At 37.8% G+C, this 13927-nt stretch overlaps 2 protein-coding genes across 9 annotated transcripts in view; one reads left to right on the top strand and one right to left on the bottom strand.

The window, feature by feature from the left end:
* Positions 1-8667, top strand: part of ARID2 (AT-rich interaction domain 2) — a 179062-nt gene extending 170395 nt beyond the window's left edge. For 4 of the 5 annotated variants that reach the window (XR_006204800.1, XR_006204798.1, XR_006204801.1 and 1 more), the window contains one exon: positions 8428-8667. The gene's annotated coding sequence lies outside the window, so the exon portion shown is untranslated. Of the gene's footprint in view, positions 1-5462; positions 5583-8427 lie in introns of all 5 variants that reach the window. The other variant, XR_006204799.1, reaches the window with a different exon arrangement.
* Positions 8668-10377: 1710 nt separating this feature from the next.
* SCAF11 (SR-related CTD associated factor 11) overlaps positions 10378-13927 on the bottom strand; it is a 67810-nt gene continuing 64260 nt past the window's right edge. For 3 of the 4 annotated variants that reach the window (XM_042946311.1, XM_042946308.1, XM_042946309.1), the window contains 4 exons: positions 13078-13424; positions 11880-12098; positions 11411-11530; positions 10378-11150 (listed from right to left, as the gene is read on the bottom strand). In XM_042946311.1, coding sequence (XP_042802245.1) covers positions 11004-11150; positions 11411-11530; positions 11880-12098; positions 13078-13424 — 833 coding nt within the window. In that variant the 3' untranslated portion in view covers positions 10378-11003. The remainder of the gene's footprint in view (positions 11151-11410; positions 11531-11879; positions 12099-13077; positions 13425-13927) is intronic. The other variant, XM_042946310.1, reaches the window with a different exon arrangement.

A 13927-nucleotide genomic window follows, 5' to 3' on the forward strand; every position in this document is an offset into this window, starting at 1 on the left:
CATTTGATTGATGAGTGGGAGAAGGCAAAGTGGGAAGGGCTTCGTGGAGTAGTAAAAATGTCTTTTGGAGAATTTAAGGGCTGATAGAAATTTGACAGACTTAACAGTGGTAAGAGAATGTTTGAGTTTGGAGAGGTCTTGTTCTAGAAGAGAGGTTATAGATTAAATGGTGCAGTGTGAGTTAGATGTTGCTAGAGCAGGGAAATGCTTTGGCCACCAAGTAAAGAGCTCCATGAAGCGTAGTCTGGAAATCAATCATAACAAATAGGTTGAACCACATTTGGTTAGGTGCAGGGTTGGGTTTCCAGAATCTCTGAACTGTACTTTGTTTCCCTAAACTGATAGAGAAATATTTAGCCTTTGCTTTAGAGAGGGTTTATTGATTTGAATGATCAGATATGATGCCCTGTTTATAACTAAACTGTGTGAAAGACAAGACTAATTTGGGGGCTGACCCTTTCCACAAATTCACTCTTGCTGGGCAGTTGTCCGGGAACAGACGTTTCTGAGTTGTGCAACCTTTGAAAATTGACACAGTTTGTTAAAATAATAACTGAAAGAAAGGAACAAAAGCCGCCACAACCTAATACAGAAAGCATGATTTTAAGTACACACACTCTGACTTCACTCTCTTGCACACAGTAGGCACTGGCACATTTGTTGTTCAAGTTTTCTGCTTCCAAACAGAAGCACATTTTATGCGATGCAGAATTCTTCCAATAGGAATTTTTTCCCCCAATTTATGATTTATTTTTCCCATTGGGACTGGATTAAAAGAAGAGAAAAGATGAAGAATGAAAGATTTGACTATCACAAATCTAAATTTTTTTAGTCTATTTATTTTTGAGGGAGGGAGGGAGAGAGGGGGGAAGAGAATGAGCAGGGGGATGGGCAGAGAGAGAGATGGAGACACAGAATGAGAAGCAGGCTCCAGACTCTGAGCTGTCAGCACAGAGCCCCATGCAGAGCTCGAATTCAGGAACTATGAGATCATGACCTAAGCCGCAGTCAGGCGCTTAACCGACTGAGCCACCCAGGTGACCCTGTCACAAATCTAAACAATGGTTCGGAGCTAATTGCTGGCCTCTTGATTTTTTTTTTTTTTAATAAAGTTTTATTGCGAAACCCCCACCTCAGGCACATGTAACAAAATGCATAAAATAAAGAGTAGAGCTTTAGTATTGTAAAGCAAACCCCTCTGTAACCACTGCCCAGATCAAGACATAGACCTTGGAATGGAAATAGAAATACAGACAAGCCATTTCTGGTGCCCAAACTGTCTGGGTAGATTGGGTGAGAAAGAGTAAGTGTGGGGCACATATGGCTGGGTAGATCTTGTGATGAGCCAAGAGGCAGCATTGGGAGATGGTTACAAGGATAGGCTTTGGACTCAGGCTCCTCTGAGGTCTGAGTGATCCTGGCTGAGTGACTGAACCTCATCCTCATTTCTTCAGTTGAAAAATGAGGTTAATAATAGGACCTACTTTAAAAGTTCTTACAAAATTTAAGGGAGATAATGCAAATAAAATATTGTCACAGAGCCAGTAGGAAGCACTCAACGTTAGTCACTGCTGCTGTGATTGGTAATCATAATTGTACTTGCTAGAGCTAAGGAGGACGTGCAGTCAGCTATTAAAGTGTACAAGGAAGACTTCCAGAAATGACGATTTAGAAAAAGCCGTGTTACAATGGTAATTTTAGAAATGTCTAAAATTCCTTTAGGCAAGTGTGTGAATAAAAACATGTTGAATTAAGCACACACAGCCTGACCTCACCAACAGCTGGGTTCTTACAAGAGTCTCATTGCACCTTGGAACCATGTGAACACCCAAGAAATGTTCAAGATCTTCTTTCTCTGCTGAGTGGGATCTAAACCCCAGATAAAGTGGCATTTGAAAACACAGTTTAAAAAAGATTGCAGGCAAACTGTCAGGTGCTGTTGCTGCCTCTGAAAGGGAGGATAGAATCTAAATGGTTTTAAAGATAAGCTGTGATCTAATTAGTTATGTTGTTCTGACAGAACAGCTGTGATCTTCAGGGGATCTTAAAAAGTTACATAGTGGTTTGCTTCTTGGCTGCACATTAGCCTCCGCCCGGGGAGATTTTAAACTATCCCAAACCCAGAGATTGATTAAATTAGCCTAGGCTGAGCCTAGGCTCAGCCTTTTTAACTAAATAATTTTAGTTTATTTAGTATTGCCTTTTTAACTAAATAATTTTAATTCTAGTATAGCTCACATACAGTGTTATATTAGTTTCAGGTCTACAATATAGTGATTCACCAATTCTATACAGTACTCAGTGCCCATCGGTATCAGTGTACTTTTAATCCCCGTAACATTTTATGAACATAGCAATTTATATTAAGTTGATGGTTGAAATTAAGCTTAAATTTGAATCTATTCTTTACTCTCCTCCCTCCTCCCCACGTTTTAGGTATATGGTGTCATACTTTACATCCTTTCATCTTGTGAATCCCTTTACTGATTTTTATAGATAAAGTTTTACTGTTTTTGTTCTTCCTACTTTTCTTACTCTTACTTATGGTCTTTCCATTCAAAAAGTCCCTGTTAACATTGTTTTGTAGGGGTGGTTTAGTGGTGATAAATTGCTTTAACTTTTATTTGTCTAGGAAACTCTTTATCTCTCCTTCGACTCTGAAGGATAGCCTTGCCGGGTAGAATATTTAGTTGCAGAGTTTTTTGTTTTGTTTTGTTTTGTTTTGTTTTGTTTTGTTTTCTTTCAGCACTTTGAATATATCTTGCCACTCTCTTCTGTCCTGCAGAGTTTCTGCTGAAAAATCCACTGATAGCCTTATGGAGTTTCCCTTGTATGTAACTGTTTTCTCTTGCTGCTTTTATTTATTTATTTATTTATTTTTAATTTTTTTTAACGTTTATTTATTTTTGAGACAGAGAGAGACCGAGCATGAACGGGGGAGGGTCAGAGAGAGGGTGACACAGAATCTGAAACAGGCTCCAGGCTCTGAGCTGTCACCACAGAGCCCGACGCGGGGCTCGAACTCACGGACCGTGAGATCATGACCTGAGCCGAAGTCGGCCGCTTAACCAACTGAGCCACCCAGGCGCCCCTCTTGCTGCTTTTAAATTCTTTATCACTGCTTTTTGCCATTTTAATTACTGTGTGTCTTGGTGGGGACCTCTTTAGATTGATTTTGGTGGAGGGATCTCTGTGCCTCCTGGATCTGGGTTTCTGTTTCTTTCCCCAGATTAGGGAAACTTTCAGGTATTTCTTAAATTACATTTTCTGCCCCCTTTTCTCTCTCTTCCCCTCTGGATCCCTATAATGGGAATGTTATTACACATGATGAGTAGGTGAGTTCCCTAAATCTATTTTTATTTTTTAGTATTATTTTTTTCTCTCTTCTATTCAGCTTGATTGCTTTCTACTACTCTGTTCTTCAGGTCACTGATCCATTCTTCTGTTTCCTTTAGTCTACATTTATTCCCATTAGTGTAGTTTTAATTTTTAAAACTGAATTCCTCATCTCTGATTGGTTCTTTTTTGTTTTCTATCTCTTCGTTAAGGGTCTCACTCAAGTTCTCCACTCTTTTCTGTAGTCCAGTGAGTATCTTTATGATCATCTTTTAATTTCTCTATCAGGCATATTACTTACCTTGGTTTCATTTAGCTCTCTTGCTGCGATTTTGTCCTGTTTTCATTTGGGACATATTCCTCTGTTTCCTCAGTTTGTCTAACTCTCCACATTTGTTTCTATGTATTAGGAAGGTCAGCTACATCTCCTGCTCTTGAAAGTAGTGGCCTTATGAAGAAGGGGTCCTGGAGTCCTCTGCAATGTCCTCTGTCCATCAGAAATTGACACTTCAGGGGTGTCTCTTAAGTCTGTTGCATGCACCCTAGTGGTATGGCTGGGCCACTTTTCCCTTTAATCCAGTTGTCTGCAATGGTTCTCTGCCTGTGTGGGCAGTTTGGTCCCTGTGTTGTTAGTGGACTAGTCGGGGGGTGCCTTATGCTTAAGTTGAGTCAGACCAGGTGTTTGCCAGATGCAGTAACACCAAACTGCAGGGTGCTTTCTGTTTTGTCCCGGGAAGCTTTCGATGGTTGGCAGGGCCTGCACTCAAACCAGATGTCTGCCCCAAGCCCATTGTTGGAGCTGCACTGAGACCGGTGGTTATATTCCCCTCTCCCCAGAGCACGAGTCACTTTGGAAGTGGTACTGGCCCTGGTGGAGGCTGCTTGCACACTGCCGGGCTTGTGGCACCACTTTGGGTGGGTGGGCTCTGGCCAAGGGCATATTGGAGGAGGCAGATCCGCAGGACAACAGGGGCAGGGCGTATGGTTGTTAGCAAGGTCTATGCAGGTCTGCTGCTAGAGGAGATCTGGAGCTGCCAAGGACTAAGCCTGGGGAGGTTAGATGGCGTGGGCGGATTCACAGAAGAGCTAAGGTGGGCCATGCGGTCAGTAAGGTTTGCATAGGCCTGCTGTGGGAGGAGACCTAGAAGCCTGGCTGGAAGGGACAGGTCTGCAGGAGAATGCAGAGGCAAGTTCACTGTTAGCAAGTTAGGGAGAGCGTTGCTGCTGCACTGGTTCCCACAGGTATCCATGGGGACAGGGTATAGGGGAGGGAAATGGTGCCAGCCAGCTCTTTTTTTTTTTTTTTTAATTTTTACTTTTTTAATTTACATCCAAGTTAGTTAGCATATAGTGAAACAATGATTTTAGGAGTAGATTCCTTAATGCCCCTTACCCATTTAGCCCATCCCCCTACCCTCCCACAACCCCTCTAGTAACCCTCTGTTCTCCATATTTGAGTCTCATGTTTTTGTCCCCCTCCCTGTTTATTTTTGCTTCCCTTCCCTTACGTTCACCTGTTTTGTATCTTAAAGTCCTCATATGAGTGAAGTCATATGATACTTGTCTTTCTCTAATTTCACTTAGCATAATACCCTCTAGTTCCATCCACATAGTTGCAAATGGCAAGATTTCATTCTTTTTGATTGCTGAGTAATACTCCATTGTATATATATACACCACATCTTCTTTATCCATTCATCCATCAATGGACATCTGGGCTCTTTCCATACTTTGGCTATTGTTGATAGCGCTGCTACAAACATTGGAGTACATGTATCCCTTCGAAACAGCACACCTGTATCCTTTGGATAAATACCTAGTTCTTTTGTTCTTGAAGTCTCTCAAAGTTACCGGTGCCTCCTGTACCTGCTCTGAGATCAGTTTGGCTCCCCACCGTGTCTTCCCCTTTTCTACCTTCTTTGATGTTGGCCTCTTAGCTGCATTTAGCTGTGGAGAGTGTGTTCTGCCAGTCCTTGGATCATCTTCTGGGTTATTTACACTGATGTGGGTGTTACCTAGTTGTATCCATGTAACATTAGGATGTTCCTATTCCACCATCTTCTCAGAAGTCTCTGTGTATTGTTTTTGGGATTTTTGTGTTTTTATTTTTTTTTTATTTTTTTAAGCTGTGACCCTGGATGTGCAGCTAGATTGAAACCATTGTGCAAGTAAACTGTATTTCCACCATTATCCAAGATGAGACAGTGGGCAAACCAGTCTGAATTATAGAGCAGAACTTCTCCCAAGTAAGTATGTAGGAAATTATGACTTTCCCATATCTAATCTCACTTAATCCTCTAGGTAAGTAGGCAGCAAATCCTCACATAGGCCGCTCTGGCTCAGAGAAGTTTAGTAACATAATCAGCATCACTCAGGCACAGAAAGCTGTGCCTCAGTTCTCTGTGAGCTTTAAAACCAAGACCCCTACTAATTATAAGTGGATTATCTTCTCTAATGATTGCAGGATTGGGAAATATGCCCAGATTAGTTACGGTTTGGGAAGTCTACTTCTTTATGACTAAGGCGTGTCTCAGCCCATAAAGCCAGTGGGTGCTGACTACTCACAGACTAGCACCCATCAGCTACCACAGGAGGCTGTGCTCCCCGCTGGGGAGTATGGAGCACAGTATGGAGAGCCATCAGACACCTATCTCAAGTGTTCAAGCTGAGACGTTAGGCCAGTTCTAAATTGGGAAGTTGGTAGCTCCCCAGCCTAGAGCAAAGCTTCCTGTCCATTCCCCCACTGTCATGTACCAAACAAGGAGAGCTGCAATTTTCTCGTTTTTTCTGATCATACGACTATTGTTCACTATAGTAAACTTGGAAGCTAAAGAAAAGCAAAAAGATCCTCTGCTACTTAGAAATAATAATCTGTGTTTTTGTGCCTTAATTTTAAATTGGAATATTATGTATACAGTTGACCCTTAAGTAACACAGGTTTGGACTACACAGGTCTACTCATACACAGATTTTTTAAGATAAATCTGATACAGTACTATAAATGTATTTTCTCTTCCTAAGGATTGTGTCACATTTTTTTCTCCAGCTTACATCATTGTAAGAATATGGTGTATAACACATATAACATACAAAATATGTTTACTATGTTGTTGGTAAGACTTCCAGTCAACAGGCTGTAGTACTGAAGTATTTGGAGAGTCACAAATTCTATGGGGGATTTTTGACTCTGCAGGGGGTTGGCTAGAGTCCTAGCCCCCTCATTGTTGAAAGGTCAGCTGCAGTTTGTGACCTATTTTTTTCTCCATTTAATGTTTTTTTTCCCCCTGAAAACATTTACAACAGCTGTGGAATACTTTCATATGAACCACAGATGTAAAATACTTTCATATGAACCACAGATTAACCATTCCCTCCAATTTTCCTCTATTAAATACTAGAAAGGACTATGTGAACCAGTATGTTTTCATCATTATGGAAAAGGGATATGGCAGCCCTTTTAAGGCTGTTTATACTTATTTACAAGTTGCCTTTTAGAAAGAAAAATTGTACAAATTCTAACCAGTACTATTTCCTCATGGCACTCTTGCCAGAATTAAATTTATCAATTTGATAAAATAACATTTATAACATTAACTGTGAAGTTGAACACTTTTTCATGTTTATTAACCACTTTTAAGCCATTGAAAGATTATGAGTGGAGTAATCTTTCAAAATGCATATCTGCTCATATCAAACACCTTCTGCTTGAAAGATTTCAAGTTTTTCTTTACAAAATGTATTGCCCTAAGAAGTCTCCACCAGTCTTCACTCTAGCCAATTTAGGCTTGGGGTTGCCACACTTTGAGGCCACAGACCATTTGCACCTCTTTCCTCTGCCAGCTCTTTTCTCCTTGCTTAGTTCTTATCTTTAGCTCTTAAGTGCCATTTCTCCCAGGGATTCTCATTGATCACTGTTAAGTCCAATTACCCTATCACAGATCCTTGGATCACCTTATAGTCCTGTCATTCCTTACCAGTTATATAAATAGATGTTATTTCCACATTATGTAGCTCTGTGAGTAGAAACAGTATTGTTTTGCTTACTCTTCCCTAGTGTGTAACACACGAGGTGGGCACTCTGTGTTGAATGATGCTGTGTTATCAGAAGATTATTCCTTTAGTGTCTACAATGAACTGGCGCATATAGAATCTAAGTCATAGTTGGGACTATTAAAAGAGGTCAGATGGCAACACTCTGGGAACTAAAGGAGTTGGATTTCACTGCAAAGGAATTCCAGTTTGATATAGAGGAAACAGCAATTGTTTGAGAGAATGGAGATGGGATGTGAATGGAAAATGCATGAAAGATGGCTTCAATATTAAAACCTTAATATCTCCAGGACAGGAAATATGAAGTACTGTTAAAAAGGCAATGAAGAGGTGCGCCTGGGCGGCTCAGTCATTTAAGGGTCTAACATTGGCTCAGGTCATTACCTTGCAGTTCGTGGTTTCGAGACCTGTGTCAGGTCTGAACTGTCAGCTCAGAGCCTGGAGCCTTTTTTGGCTTCTGTGTCTCCCTCTCTCTCTGCACCTTCCTTGCTCTCGTTCTCAAAAATAAATTTAAAAACTTAAAGAATTTTTTTTTTTAAGTAACGGTACGTACGATATGTGATAGAATACTATATAGCCGTTAAACATCATGCTGTAGAATTTTTATTAAAATGTAAACTTCTGAATACATCATTAAGTGAAATGGGTAAGTTACAACAGTTCTGGGCAGTTTGATTGGCATTGTTACCTTTAAATGGCAGGATTACAGGTGATTTTTCTCATTTTTCCGTTTCTTCTACAAGTTTTTTTAAATAAAGCTTTTCTAATTTCCTACAATGATTTTGTAATTAGGAAAAAATGCTATTAAAATATATGCTTATAGCTAACTCTAAGCTTGCTTTACAACTTGGACATTAATTTATGATGCTAGCTAGTTATGTGTACAAATCTGAGAAATACTTCAACATGTCTTTGGAAACAGTTATAATGAGGCAAAAGTCAGCATTTCCCAGGAATCAGAACAATAAAATGTTAAAGACACTTCTTTGTTTATCAAAAGAATTTATTAGAAAATATTACATACTACATTTCTGTTTTAAGAGTATTGTTTCAGTAGACAGAACTCCATCCTTGTACTACAAACAAGGTCTCATGGACCATGGGGCAACCACTGTGCTTCTGAAGCTGTATCTTTTGGATGGAACATTCAAACAGTACACACTGTGGCCATTTAATGGAAGATCATGGAGAAAATGTGGTAACCAGGAAAAAAAGAAATCACAAAACTTTTGGAATGTTAAAATAGTAAGTAACTACTTTTAGTCAAAATTCTAGGCATCACTATAGCCTAAAACATTGGTCAATGTGACTAGTAAGTTAATGGGACCAAGGTTTCAAAGGTCAAGTTAATACTGAATCTTAATAAATAACAAGAAATTTATAATTCCACAAAATGTTTTTGATTCAGTTTGTGCACATGCAAAATTAATGTAGATTTCTGAGAAAAGCAAGAATGGGGAATGTTAAAGCATTTTTTTTAACATAAAGCATGCACTTTCTAATACATTCTTAAGTATTTCTAAGTTTTAAAAGTTTGAATTCTAATCCAGTAACATTCTTCATTAGCATTTTAAATGCAGTCTAACCAAGTACCCCAAGCAGATATGGAATACACACTTGTTATTTTCAAGACAGGTGGAAATAATTCATGGCACTGCAACCAAAGATGTGAGACTTGACCATCATACCACCTAGTTTTTCTTCAAAACTTTTAAATGGTATAAAGCAAATTTTAAAATATAACTGTATTCCCAAACATCACTGAAAGAAAATGTAGGAAAAGTATGCACTGTGTGATTAATCATCTTAGGCAATTTGCTACAAAATTTTCAGTGTGAACCAGCTTTAACTGAAAACAGATTGCAAATTCACACAATTGTTTCTAGAGTTCAAAACAAACAAATGAGGAGGTGTGTGTTGATATTTAAAACAGTCTTAATATTTTATTAGAAGAAATATACTTCTAAACTTCTTTCCCCTTCATATCTAAACACAAACTTTAATTAAAAATATATATATAAATCAGTAGAATACCATATTACAAATGCCCAGAAATGCAGAATAAAGATCAAGACTCCTTGGAAATATTTCTAACACTTTTTGGAATTACACTCTTAATCTAGTAAAGATTATGAACTAGCACAATCATTATTGGGGCCAACAGTTCAAAATATTTGCCTTATCAAAGCTAGCACCAAGAAAGTATTATGCACATAAACTTGACAAACAGATCATCTTTACTTCAGAAAAGCACAGTCCTACAGAGTATTGCTCTCTCTAGTTTAGCTAATACAAGGGTCAGTCTGTCTCACTGATGCATATATCTTTCTGAGCCATTAACATCTTATCTGAATAGCTTTTGTTATTTGGTATCTATTGAAAATTATTACTGCAATGAAAGTTTATCATGGATAACCCATTTTTTTCTTCTAAGATGCCAATTAAAATAGTGGCTCTATAACCTTCTGAACTTACCTTTTGTAAAAATTAACATATTCTAGTATTTAAAAAAAGACAATCAAATCCCTAGTCCCTGAAAGCCTAACCAAGACTCCATTAAGTCCTCTCCCTTTCCAAAACCAAGGTTTTAATGTCTAGAATTTTGCAACATGGTTAATGGCCACCATATGGTCACCTAATTAACACTTTACTCACTGTAAAGCATTTGGATACTTCTCAAGTGTAAAAAGAAATTCATTAGTGATTAGATAGATGAGCCAATGAAAGCCACTGAAGTGCGTCTCATAATTCTACCTTCATCCCAAGGAAGGCAGGGTCACCACTCAACTGCAATTCTCCAGTTGGCACAGATAATTTATCATTTCTCTGACAGGTAGAAGATATCATGAAAGTACATAATTTTTATAAAGTCAACACTTTTTCCAAACTGTTCTTCTAAATTCCACATAGAGTTTTAGACTTCCAAAATTGTAAATCTAGCAAATCAAACTGCTTCATTTCAATTGGTGGGGAAAAAAGGCACAAAAGAAAAACAAGCAGCATAACCTTTATTTGGTGATTCAGTAACAGTGTTCCAAAGTTTTGAACACTGAATTTTACTCAGGTGATAATCTGTTTTCTATCTAAGCAATTTATTCAGACGTGTGTTTTAAAAATACACATTAGGAACCCTGCAACTGGTATATTCTGTTATTAGAAATATTCTTCATGGTAATACATTATTTAACTTTCTATAAAGGGAAAAATCATAAAGATCATTCATACTTTATTTTTAGCCTGACAGAATAAATGTATTATATATATCTTTTCCAAAACCAGTGCACTTAGAAGACTCTAATTTATGCACTCCATTGTTCAAATCAAAAAGCTGTACATCTTCCAGTATCCACACTATAAGAGTCCTAGTAAAAATGCACACTCCTTTAACCCCTTTACTTTCCCTTGAATTGCTTTCATTTTCGGGAGGAGGAAAGGATAAAGAAGTTGCAGTGCAGAACTATATTTATTCAGAACAAAACTTTATATTCTACATTAAAAAAAATAATTTTATCAAAACCAAATTTCAATCACAGTTATGTATGATTTTCAGTTAAAGGTACAAGTTGAAATTGCACTTTGCAGATATCTTGATAGTGTCCTTTACAGTGCTCCCCATTTCAACCTATGTTTTTTTCGGTGGACACAGGTTCTTCCAGGGTTTTCTTTTGGCTTCCCTTCCGTGAATATTTGTATTTGTCTACATAGGCTTTAACCAGATTTGCCACCTTAGTAGAATTTACTTCTCCACTTTTACTATGACAAACCTACGAAAAAAGGGGAATATTTTTCTCATACTTTATAAGGATTAAAGCAAAATGGAAAGATTTGTGAAAACCAACCCCAAAGAGATAATCAGACATTTTTATATGTTCCATATCTCATATGATCTTACTCAAAAGGCAGAAAAGCAGACCAGAATTAGAAGTTAGTGGTTATTATTTTAATTAGACTTAAGCATTCCTTTATTAAAATAGAGATGATTCAAAACAATTACATATATAACTCTGCTAAAGCTAGAACTTACTTTATCTACTGCTTTCCGTACAATCTCTTTATATTCTTCCTTGGTGATATCTTTATTTTGGTAAAATGGCTTAATGGCCAATTTTACCTCCTGTGCTGCTTTTTCTTGGATTTGTAATTTCTGGTAAGAGGAAAAAGTATAATTATTATTTGCCCACATACTTTAAAAAAATTTCTTTTAAAATATGAAATTAAAAACACCTCACTTTTACATTATTTCAAGGAATTCTTCAAATAATGTCATGAATACAAAAGTTATTAACACACATACCAAACATTTCTAAAAATAATTATGAAATATTACCAGTAACTCACTGGGCATCAACATATCTAGACAGAACCCTTCAAATAGCATTGGAATTCAAGACTATCAACAGTAAATTCCCTTTACCAATTATACAATATATAATTTATTTTTTCATCTTTAGCATATACAGAATTATGTAGGTTGCTCTCAACCTTGAACTTGCCTTGTCTGTCTTCGAGCTATCTGCGCTGGCTTCCACTGTAACACTTACTTTGCTTTCTGTCAATTTTACAGCAGCATTAGAGGCTTTGCTGTGACTTGATGATGAAGTATTACCAGAACTTGGTCCCTGAACTGTTCCCAAATTTCCTGGGGCTGCGGTCGGAGCAGGCAAGACTGGTGTACTCATGTTATTACTTACATGAGAAGCACTAGGAACGCCCTGTTTTAAAGAGTTATCATTAGTTAATGAATTACTGTATTCTTTTAGCCATATATTAGAAATAACAAAAAAAATTCAAAGTGAGTCAAAATTCGTATTTCAGGTCATGTATATCTAAAGGACTCTGAAGAAAAATAAGTAACATTCTCAAACAGAGACCTATGTAAGTATGTCAAGTGACTTTTAAATTACACATGTGACTTGTGATGTTCTGACAGCAACACTAAAAGCAACAAGAAGGAAAAGAATAGCACTTAAAAAAGTTATCTTTTCCAAAAGGCTCTTTCTGAAAATTAACTGAAGTATGTGCCCCCACTTTAAAGACGGAAGAAAAGGAGACAGTGAAGTCAAATAGCTTGCAGAGAGCTGACAGCAGAAAAATGTATGAGGTCCCAAATTCTAGAACCCTATCCCCCTTATCTTCCAATTATACACTATCAGGATTCTAGAATTTGTGAAATGCAGGCACAGAACTATAAGGAACACAGTGTTTACAAAGTATTATTCAAATTTCTATATGCCTCAGAGGCACTTCTTTTTTTTGAACACGGTAAACTCGTGAACATGAAATACAGACAGTAATGGATAATGAACAGCTTTCTCTGGCGTTTGTCCCAACAAGACAATAAAAGCATCACCACAAGTTCCCACCCTCTAAAAAGTCCAATAAATTAAGAATTATTTTAAAACACCCATCATTTGATTCTCAAAATTTTGTCTTAACCTGAAAAAACAAACCTGTTTGGACATAAACAACAGCATATATGCAGCTTTGGTTCAATAATATGCATCCAATTCATTTTATTTGAAGAGTGGGAGGTTTGAGGAAGGACAGTGAAGAGGGGCTATGAAAGTTTACCGTAAACCTAATCGAATAATTGTTTGGGGATGCCAGGAAACCCTCTTTTGAACATCTGTTGCTAACAGTTAAATTCTTATAGCGACTATGTTGATTACACTTTAGATGCTAAAAACATACCTGCAATTGCTTTCCATCTGGCTGTGAAGCAATGTAGCTGACTTGCTGGGATGGTGGGGGAGGGGGTGGTGGCGGTGGCAGTCCCTGAGATACACTTGTAGGAGGAGCTACCTGCATGAGAGGCACACCTGTGTGCAGATGCAAGGGTAGCGGAGGATGAATGTTAAATGGATTGCGCTGGATGTTCATCAAAGGAGCGTGAACACCCACTGGATATGGGAAGATATTCATAGGCGGCTGCTGTGCAGTCATTTGTTGCTGCATTACATTCATTTGTGGTTGCATCATATTTATAGGTAGCTGGGAACCATCTCCATGTTGGTTTGTTTGGTCTTTTAGGTTAGAATCTATCAAAAGAAAAAAGGCTTATAATAAAAAATCATGTTAAAATTTCTTTAGAGAAGCAAAGAACCACTGGTTATAGTAAGAGTCAACAGCAATTAACAGACTCAGAACACCAATCTCTAATCATTTAGTCTAATCCTATCTTTCTAAATAACGTGGACTGGTTAAAAGAAGCATTCAACTAAAATTATTATTAAGAGCAGGTTCATGTTGGTTCAACATTACCAAAGAATCAGCACCTCAAGAAACTTACTAAAGAAGTAATCATATAAAATCTAATCAGGTGGGGCACCTGAGTGGCTCAGTCTGTTGAGTGTCTGACTTCGGCTCAGGTCATGATTTCACAGCTCGTCAGTTCGAGCCCTGCGTCAGGCTCTGTGCTGACAGCTCAGAGCCTGGAGCCTGCTTCGGATTCTCTGTCTCCCTCTCTCTAACCCGCTCACATTCTGTCTCGGTCTCTCTCAAAAATAAACATTTAAAAAAAATTTTTAATCTAATCAGGTTG

The sequence above is a fragment of the Panthera leo genome, chromosome B4 (assembly GCF_018350215.1).
Source record: "Panthera leo isolate Ple1 chromosome B4, P.leo_Ple1_pat1.1, whole genome shotgun sequence".
NCBI classification, from domain to species: Eukaryota; Metazoa; Chordata; class Mammalia; order Carnivora; family Felidae; genus Panthera; species Panthera leo.